At 44.5% G+C, this 10,479-nt stretch overlaps 1 protein-coding gene and 2 long non-coding RNA genes across 3 annotated transcripts; 2 read left to right on the forward strand and 1 right to left on the reverse strand.

Annotated features, from left to right (window-relative positions):
• Positions 1-972: 972 nt before the first annotated feature.
• LOC119287021 (1,4-dihydroxy-2-naphthoyl-CoA thioesterase 1-like) lies at positions 973-2,335 on the forward strand. The gene is made up of 3 exons (XM_037566501.1): positions 973-1,182; positions 1,311-1,502; positions 1,995-2,335. The coding sequence occupies exons 1-3, from the start codon at positions 1,039-1,041 to the stop codon at positions 2,145-2,147; spliced, it is 489 nt and encodes a 162-aa protein (XP_037422398.1). The 5' UTR covers positions 973-1,038; the 3' UTR covers positions 2,148-2,335.
• Positions 2,336-2,544: 209 nt separating this feature from the next.
• Positions 2,545-6,680, forward strand: LOC119287024. The gene is made up of 3 exons (XR_005140744.1): positions 2,545-2,806; positions 6,190-6,320; positions 6,402-6,680. It is a non-coding gene; the product is annotated as an uncharacterized LOC119287024 (long non-coding RNA).
• A 1,605-nt stretch (positions 6,681-8,285) lies between these two features.
• On the reverse strand, positions 8,286-10,466 carry LOC119287023. Its single transcript, XR_005140743.1, has 2 exons — positions 9,752-10,466; positions 8,286-9,311 (listed from the first exon to the last, which is right to left on the reverse strand). It is a non-coding gene; the product is annotated as an uncharacterized LOC119287023 (long non-coding RNA).
• Between the last annotated feature and the right edge of the window lie 13 nt (positions 10,467-10,479).

Consider the following 10,479-nt stretch of genomic DNA (forward strand, 5'->3'; position numbering starts at 1 on the left):
AGATAAAAATGAAAGGCAAAAATTCAAAAACATATTCACCATCACATCCCCAGGTATGAAAACAAAAGAGCTCCTGGGAGGGGCAAAATCTATATGACCAAGCAGAAACATTACACTAAGGCAGCAAAAAATTGGGAGAAACATGCACACAGTGATGTATACTTTGACCCAGAAACAAATAGATTTGCATCTTTCTTTCAGACACAGCAACACAGCAAACTATATATACGAGCCAAATTGATACATCGTAATTCTGAAACCACCTACTATGTACGACACATGTTGCTAGGTTTTTAATTCTTCCAACTAGTGCCATCTCTAAGCAATAATACCACCTACTATGTACGACTGATGTCAATACAGTATTAAATGCTTGGCACGTAATTTCCCATTTTCCTATGTCTATATATCCCCATCTTCGCTATATAACGCGTCCAAGCATGCAGCACCAGAACAATAAGAAAAAGGAGAGGAGAAGAGAAACACAATTAGAGAAAAAGAAATTTGATGATCACAATAAGAGAGACGAGACTCACATCACCTAATGTTTCCGTTGTCTTCATTTCTTCATGGTAGCTTAAGGATGGGAGGCATCGGAGAACGGATTTCTCCACCATCATCCTAAGCAAGACTAAATCGTGGTTTCCTCATTGAATTCCCTAACAATGCGGTGTTGGTGATGGAGTTGTTCCTGGGTTCGCTGGCATAACCGAGTATCACTATAGGTCTTCACTAGGCGTTGTGTGAGTGGATTGGTGTGATGTTGTGACTATGTGCGTGCGTGTGTACTTGTATTCGATGTTTCTAGAAAAATTTCCCGCAAAGAAAAAGGGTATGGAAAAGATAAAATTCTCCAAAAATAAAATTCTCCCGGTCTTGATCATGCCAGTCACTCTCAGCTAAACTTTCCAAAGGCTATACATTTTTTTTTTGCGAAACTCCAAAGGCCATACATACATACATACACGCGCACGCACACCTGCCCGGCATCCGCACCTGACCTTCTCCCCTACCGCGCCTCGGCTCGGCCAGTCAACCATGGGGGACGCCACGGCCTCGGCCTCGGCGAGCACCAAGACGGCGGAGCTGGACGCGCCGCTCAGCGCCCTGGGCTTCGAGATCGAGGAGGTCTCGCCGTCGCGGCTCACCGGCCGCCTCCTCGTCACGGACACCTGCTGCCAGGTCCCTTCTTCTCCCTTGCATCCACCCACCTAACCCCGGCCACCGATCAGCGAGACGCAAACTTTTTCTTTTGCTTTGCGTGTGTACTGAAAGAAGCCGCGTGTGCTTGCGCTCGTGGCCGGCGGCAGCCGTTCAAGGTGCTGCACGGCGGCGTGTCGGCGCTGATAGCGGAGGGCCTGGCGAGCATGGGCGCGCACATGGCGTCGGGATACCGCCGCGTCGCCGGCATGCAGCTCAGCATCAACCACTTCCGGAGCGCCGCCGCCGGCGACACCGTCCTCGCGCGGGCCGTCCCCGTCCACATCGGCCGCTCCACCCAGGTTATATTAATTCGTTTCCCCTGCTATTTTGCCTCTTCTTTTTCTGAATTGTCAACCTCTTCTCTAGCAGTAGTCGATCGTGCAGAGCTTAAACAAATCAGAGATGCTGATTTCGCGTGGATTCCCTACGATTCCATTGCGTTTTTACTCACCTGATTATGCTTTTTTTATTATTATTTTATTTACTGAAGCATGATGTATGCTACAGAAGTACAGATATTACATTTCATTGATACTCTGAAACTACTGTCTGAATTCCACTTCATGTTAGTATCAAGTTTGGTAGGCAGAGCAATTAACGTGGCTGGTATAAACAACCCGCAACTTGTTCTGTGCTTAAGAGGAGAATAATGCGACATATCCTGATCTCACTGACGTTGAAGGAATTGTTAAAGCTATCTTCCATAGATGCGTATCGCTATCAAATCTGAATGATGAAAGGATGCTAGAAATTAATCGAAATTAATAGTTGCTGCTGAAATGGGTTTGAAGGTATGGGAGGTGAAGCTCTGGAAGATGGATGCATCCACACAGGGGGAAGGGCCTCAAATCGCCGAGGCAAGGGTCACGCTCCTCTGTAATCTGCCGGTGCTGGATGAGATGAGAAGTGCGGGAGAATCCCTTAGAAAATACTCTAAATTGTAAAACTCGGGACAAATTAAGCTTGACATGGGATGATCCATTGATATGTGATTCTGTGAAAATATATTCTTGTAAGCTTCTTACTTTTCACTTGTGCGAACACTGATGGATCAACTCGGCAGAAACAAGCTTCGTGTGTGTGGTTGATGGACCTCACTATCCAGCAATTACTAATTTCGAATGTGCTTCAATTTTGTATCTATTCATTATTCCAGTATATATATATATGTAGTTTTACGGTGATTGTGGAGTTACGAAACGTAATTTCATGTAACTCCTCCTTTGATTATTCTCCACCGTTGATTTAAACCTATTAAGTAAAAAAAATTAAGTTTAATCAACAAGGGTATTATGGTCATGGGTGACTGTTTTTTTAGCATGTCTGTCAATTCCCTTGTCAATCGCCCGCATCTGGCCTAACCCATCTCGCACGAGGACCTGGAGACGGCGGCGCAGGAGCGAGGACCGGGCGACGCCGCCAGCGCGAGGACCTAGAGGCGACGCCGCCGGCGCGAGGTCATGGAGGCGAAGCCCCGTCTTTGGTTGGTCGCTGTGGCCGCTCCCTCACGGCCCCGCCGACACCGGCGCGAGGTCCTGACGACGCTGACCCGAGATGGAGGCCCCGCCTGCGCTTGGCCGTAGTGGTGTACCAACGCAGCAAGGTATCTCTTCCCCTGCCCCCGTCTCTTCCTTCCGTCCCTCCCTCCCTGCTGTTAGTTTTGCCGGCGGCGGACCAACTGCTCGTTGCAGCACCTTCATATATATATATATATATATATATATATATATATATATATCCAGTTAGGGTTAAGCAGTGAACACACCTCATTTAGATATTCCAGTACTGAAATTGGTGGGGGACAAACACTGACCTCTGAATTGCCTATTGTTGATTACAAAATGTTGGTAACATAGTTTCATCCCAAAATCTAAAAAGTGGCCGCGCACTTTTTCGTCGTCCCGAGCGGCCGCGCTAAGCGACAAGAAGAACACCGCGCTAGAAAATTCCTCTTCGCTGTCTTCCATCTCCCTCGCCTGGCTCTGCTACTCTCCACAGGCCCCCAACACCGACCACGCCGCCGCCGAGGCCGCCTTCCACCACCTCCGCGGCTCCCACCCGGAGCCCCGCGTGCTGCGCCTCGCCTCATCACCCGCGACGCCAACTACCCCCTCCTCCCCCGCGAGCTCCGCGCCATGGCCGCTGCCCTCCTCCGCAAGATCCTCTCTTCACGGCCTCCTCTGACTCGTCCACCTCCGAGCTCCGCGTCATGGCCGCTGTCCTCCTCCGCAAGCTCCTCTCCCCCGACGGCCTCTTCCAACTCTGGCCCCTCCTCTCCCCCGAGGGCCAGGCCACACTCAAGTCAAACCTCGTCAACGCATCCGGCAGTGCCGCAGCAACCTTGACGGAGCTCGCCGCTGCTGCTCACTCTTATCTCCACCGAGTTGGAGTGTAGGAGGTTGCCGCCACCGGGCTGGATCCATCTCTCGTTTTTTATTGAATCAAAACACACATCCAGATTCATCCCTGGCTTTGCTTGCAGGAGAACATAAGTTGTTTTTTCTACTACCGCTCAAGTTGCACAGGCGCTTGTATCAGTACGCATTTCTGATACAGCTTAATCTTATCTATGTAGCACACTCGCTGGAAGGCCGTTGATTTGGATGAAATTTGGTGTCCTACATTCTGCTACTTTTGTGCTATACTTGTTGCTAATATGCTTAGCTTGTTGGATTCGGAGACAGCGACGGTCGGTCCTGCGTTGCCCCTGTTGTTCGCTTGTTCGATTCAATCTACACAAACGCAGACTTTTCTATACTGTAACTATGCTTTTCTTTTACATTAAGGACGGAGGAGACATATTTGTCTAGTTGGATATGATCATCGGAAAGTTGCACACACAGTAATTGCTTTTGTTGGCATCTATAGTAGTTTTAGTTGCACACATAATTGTTTTTGGTTGGACACGATTATTGGGAAGTTACACACACGGTGATCATTTTTGTTGGCATCTATAGTAGTTTTAATTACGCACATATTTGTTCTCAGTTGGATACGATCATTGGAAAGTTGCACACACAGCGATCATTTTTTATTGGCATCTATATTACTTCTAGATATTACGCACATAATTGTTCTCAGTTAGATTCGGTCATTCGGAAGTTACACACATGGTGATCATTTTTTATTGGCATCTATAGTAGTTCTAGTCGCACACATAGTTGTTTTCAGTTGGACACGATCATTGAAAAGTTGCACACACGGGGTTCATTTTTGATTGGCATCTATAGTAGTTCTAGTTGCACAAATAGTTGTTTTCAGTTGGACACGGTCAGTGAAAAGTTGCACACACGGGATTCATTTTTGGTTGGCATCTATAGTAGTTTTAGTTGCACACATAGTTTTTTTCAGTTGGACATGGTCATTGGAAAGCTGCACACACGGCGATCATTTTTTGTTGGCATCTATAGTAGTTCTAGTTGCACACATAGTTGTTTTCAGTTGGACACGGTCATTGGAAGTAGTTGGCAAGGGCAATAGAAGTAGTTGCACAAAATCTGCTAGGCAGTTGGCCAGGGCAACAGATAAAGTTGCACATCTCACTGACATGGTTTTGTTGAATGGTGAAAAAATGCACATCCATAGACCATGAGGGTGCAGAAAAGTTGTCTACATGGAGTTGCACACTCTCGTCGGTATAGTCACACATGCATGGCCACAGAGTTGCACAATCTTATCGGCATAGTCGCACATGCATGACCATATAGTTGCACAATATCGTCCGGATAGTCGCACATGAATTGCCGGGGGAGGTGCTCACGCCCGGCCGCGGAGTTGCGCACTCTCGTTGGTATAGTCACACATGCATGGCCACAGAGTTGCACAATCTCGTTCGCATAGTCACACATAAATTATCGTGAGAGGTGCTCACGCATGGCTGCGGAGTTGCACACTCTCGTCGGCACAGTCGCACATACATGGCCATGGAGTTGCACAACCTCGTCCACATAGTCACACATGAGTTTTTATGGGAGGTGCTCATGCCCGGCCACGGAGTTGCACACTCTCGTCGGCATAGTCACATATGCATGGCCACACAGTTGCACAATATCGTCTGCATAGTCGCACATGAATTGCTATGGGAGGTGCCCACGTCCGACCACGGAGTTGCACACTCTTGTGTTTCATAGTCGCACATGCGTGGCCGTGGAGTTGGGACATTCTTACAGGATAGTCCCTCAAACGCGGTTGTAGAGGCTCACACGCGCGATGACTACCAGGCAGTTGGCCAGGGCACGCGGTTGTAGAAAAACTGCATGTCTACGGTGTACAAGAAAAGTTGCACATCCCTGTCAGGTAGTTGCACATCGACGGCTAGTCAGTTACACAAAACGGGGACAAAATTGCACAAAAAAAAGTTTGTCAAAACATATCCATGCGGGATCTAGTTTCGAAGAGCACATCACGAGGATTTCAGTGGTGAAAGCGGATCTTAATTTCGATATTTGGTTCAAAAGTTATGGCTTTTTTAAGAAACAAAAATTAAAAAGCAAACTAGATGGTCAACTCCCTTTAGTGTACAACGGACCACGTACTTACCTTTTCCACCGGCCGCTCCCAAACTCTACCTGGCGTTTTTAATATGCGGCAGTGACTAGACGTCTCGGACAGGGGCCGGCCGCTCGCGAGCGGTACCTAGCGCCCGGCCGCCAGCTAGATTGGTCCTAGTTTCATTTGTTGATGGATTAGTCTGTGTGGTCAGACATCTGTCGGAGTCTTGGCTAGGATGGCAGAGAGATGCTACATTTGTGGACTGATTCATGCGTAATTAAGCTACCTGGTGATGAAAAATAGGTGCAACTTGAAGTAATGAGTCGTTAAATATTCCTTGCTATGATAAAGTTTTCAGAACTATGGAAAGTGTGTTATATGCTGCTTAGAGGTTATATAGCTGGAGGCGCCTAACAATTGTAGAAGACAGTCTGCATTGGTTTTGTCTTTTGTGTGTACATCAGTGTGTCATAAATTCATAAACTGTAGTATCAGTCTTCTCAGTGCAAAACTGGGGACTACAATTCCATGGCACTCACATGCTGAGAACTTCAAAGAGTAAATCATGAGTCGTCAGTGAACTTTTGTTCCAAGCTCACTGCGCAGCGCCTACGGCGGACATTCAGGTAAATCTCGAGTCGTCAGTGAACTTGTTGGTGTCATTTTAGTCTAGCAAAACCAGATAGTAATGTGACTTTCTATTTCAGATATTGAGATGTGGACCTCCTCCGATGAAGAAAGCCATGGCTGCAAACCTAGATGACCTTGGGTACATCAAGGAGATGCAGTTCCAGTTCTAAGTTTCAACGGTGCAAGCTACCAAAATAATGGTCGCATGGCCGTTCTTATTATTTTCAGTTTGACATGAGCTGACTGATACCATTTAGCTCGTCCGAAAAAAAACTCCATAGTCCATGAAGTGTCATTTCTGATGAATGATAGTAACCCTAATTGAGAGGTTGTGTCACTGTACCGTGCCAGTTATATAATGCATGTTGTTCTGTGTCTAGTGTCACTTGTGTCCGTAATGTTATTATTTGCTGAAAGACAGAAGACAACGGCTAGATTATATCAGCATGCCAGAAATGAGTTGGTATTTGATGAACTGCTCAAGCAGTCAAGCTGTCGAGAAATAAATATACATCGTTTTAGAAAAGACATGCTCTCCAATAAGTAACAATAATCGCCATTTTCCACGGCAATACACTTCAGCTGCATGAGTAAACATAATGCATTTTGTAAGATTATTATTTTGCCCTATATTCAATCTGGGAACATGTTTCTAGAAGTTTTGCCAAACGAAACAAATAGAAGCAAAATTCAATTTCAGGACCATTTTGGCTCAAAATGTGGCCAGAAGATAAGTTTTCAGAGAAATTCCAAAAACAATATATCTCAAAAATCCACACTATCCTATTCCTTATCTCATTCAGTCTGGGAAATTTCAAAAAGTTTTGCCAAATAGAAAAAGAACTAGAAGTAAAATTCCAAATAAGAAGCATTTTGGCTCAAAATTTGGCAAAAAAATGTTTTCACAAAAATCTCAAATATCCACACAACCCTTTTATTCAATCTAGGAAAGTATTAGTAGTGTGACCGGCCCTGATACCGGTCTTAATAGTCTGGGCCCGCTACTATCTATATTAGTCGTACAGACCCACAAATACCGATCTTTAGTCATACGGACCCACAAGTATCAATCTCAGTCATCTGGACCCATAAGTACTATTTTTACTCGTTCGGGTTGATCTTACACGCTAAGGCTCAATATTTCAATCTTAGTCATCCAGACCCACAACTAATGGTCTTAGTCGTTCGGAAACACAAATATCAGTCTTAGTGGTGCGGAACCAGAAACATCGATCTTAGTCGTGCGAAACCACAAATATCGGCCGTAGTCATTCGGGCTCACTAGTATTGATCTTACCCGTTCGGACCCACAAGTATCAATCTTACTCGTTCGGGCTCACTACTATCAATCTTAGTCATCCAAACCCACAAGTATCGGCCTTATTCATTCAGGCCCACAAACATCGGTCTAACTCCTTCGGGCTCACTTCTATCGGTCCTACTTTTTCGGGCTCGCTACTTCAATCTTATTGCTCAGGACAAGAGAAGTACTGATGTTACTCATTCCTGTTCACAAGTATTGATCTTAGTCGTCTGGACCCACAAGTATCGATCTTAGTCGTTCCCGTTCACAAGTATTGATCTTCATCAGCCGGACCCACAAATAATGGTCTTACTCGTTTGGCCTCGCTACTTCAATCTTACTGCTCAGGACACGATAAGTACTGATCTTATTCATGTTCACAAGTATCGATCTTAGTCATCTGGACCCACAAGTACCGATCTTAGTCATCCGAACCCACAAGTATCGATCTTAATTGTTCCCGTCCACAAGTAACGGTCTTACTCGTTCGGCATTGCTACTATAGATCTTAGTTGTCCGGACCCACAAGTATTCGGGCTCACTAGTATCACTCTTAGTTGTTCGGACCACAAGTACCGGTCTTACTCGTTCGGGCACACAAATACCTATCTTGGTCATCCAAGCCCACAAATTCAGTTGTTGGCATTCACATAGAAGGTAGAGAGCGGCAATAACTCATGAATTAGTGAACACCTTGGAAGCAACACAAGATGTACTGTGACTTACAAGTAGAAATCATGCAAATTACATTGTAACTCCAATGTCCACTCTATTGCTACTGTAAATTCATCAACAATTGTTGCCATTCACATAGAAGGTAGAGAGCTGCGGCAACTCATCAATTAGTGAACATCCCCGAAGTAGCAAACTGTAACATCAGTACACCACTAGGAAATTTACAACCTAGGCATAAAAAACTCAGGTCTAAACTATAAAAACAGATGTGTAAAACTCATGATTTATAGGAAAATTCAAATTATAGCTCAAACAAACGTACAATATAACCTGAGAATCTCGAAAATGGTTTGGCATTTCAGTGGTGGAGAAAGGCCAGCATCACCAATGAAAGTAAGAGAGGACATACAATCAAACCAAATTGCAGCTACATCTGATAAGAAGAAAAGTATTGTATTTCATAGATCAACGTCTAGCAGCAGCAAATATTTCTCAGCATATGAGAGGGAACACAGAAACCAACACGTGCACCCAAAAACTTTGAGAAACAAATAGTCAGGTGTTTCATTAAGCAAGAGTTCAAGTGGGGTTTCAGGTGGGCTGGGGATAGCACTATTCACCTAACCATCTCAACCATATGTTACCACACGTGCCAACAATTTGATCTCCAATGAATCAACCCTTATCATGCACGAATGTTTGATAACATGCCTTCATGCACGAAGGAGACTATTGAACGACATAGCCCTTTGCTTATTACGAGTAAGAAGAACTGGGAGCTGACAGTTGGACGTGAGGGCCTAGCAATAGAAATAAAATCTAACATTCTCGGTAAGTTTGTTTACACATCTCGTACATAATTCTGTTTTAACAAAATGGCACAGGTGGAGAATACAAACCAGAGGGCCATCAAGTTCCCTACGTCCACACGACCTGACTCGCCCGCACTCGCCGCCGCCGCCTCCTCGTGTGCACAGTAGACACAGTCCGCTCGAACGCCACCGACCTCCTGTCCAACAAAAATTTCATAACAGTATACTTTCACATGTGGTCTACAAATCTAAAATGGTCCTGGTAAATTTATTTTTTTGAGCCACAAAATTTTGCAAGTTATTTTGTTAAGTTGGAAGGTTGAAAAATTGGTATGAAAAACGGAAAGGTGGGGTTCAGTACAATTTTTCTAAAACACATGTACATGCACTGGCATGCTTTATTTGACCATTTTCAGTTCAACAAACTTTTCAACAAATTACACACACCCAAATAGTTTATATAAATCTGTGTGTGCAGCGTCATTAACTACAAAATGAAGCACAATCAACTACTATGAAACACTAAAAACAGGGATCATAAAAGCTTCTTCAAGCATTCTGGCACCATGAATTACAACTAAGGCAATCATCATCATGAGATTCCTACAGAGAATAACAGAACAGAGAAAAATGGTACCTTTCAACCAATAGGGCACGCAAAAGGATTGCTCCTACAAAGGGAAACATGGAATGCATTTGTGCGCTCAATAGTTAGAGCCTCAGCATCGGAGTGATCATCAAATGGAAGCCATAACTGCAAATACAAAACATGTGCAAACTGAATGTAAAGGCAGTTAAAAGTCATAATGAATACGAAGTCTGAATCTCCTACTATAACAGTTTTTCACAACACAAAGGTTCTGAACCCAAGTTTGCTACTCCACACGACGCTATACAAAAGGTAATAATCTACGGTGTTTGCGAGATATCCGTAAAACTGCCTAGTTCATCAACGTCCAGTTTAAGGAATACGACATTCCGATTCTGTTCAGCTAAGCTATTGTAAACAGGGCCATAAAACGACATGGTCCACACCATGTCGCAGTAAAATACAGAATCACAAAGCTTCGACAGTTTTGACCTGGCTGTGAATATTCCTTCCAGTTGATTAGATGAGTGGATACTGATCACATCACCTGATAAAACATCACAAAATAATGTGTGTGTCAGACACATTAAATCCAGCATCAGTAACAATATTAATCACTTCACTTGGCAGAGAAAATATAAATGAAATCAGTGTAAATGAATTTAATCTGGCGAGGTTCAAGTCAGCTCATCCACTGGTCCTAATCCCGTTTAAGTGATCCACAGAAGCAAAGAAACAAAATGTCATGAACTCTCCGTATGAAACCACCACGCTCA

The sequence above is a fragment of the Triticum dicoccoides genome, chromosome 4A (genome assembly GCF_002162155.2).
Source record: "Triticum dicoccoides isolate Atlit2015 ecotype Zavitan chromosome 4A, WEW_v2.0, whole genome shotgun sequence".
In the NCBI taxonomy this organism is placed as follows: domain Eukaryota; kingdom Viridiplantae; phylum Streptophyta; class Magnoliopsida; order Poales; family Poaceae; genus Triticum; species Triticum dicoccoides.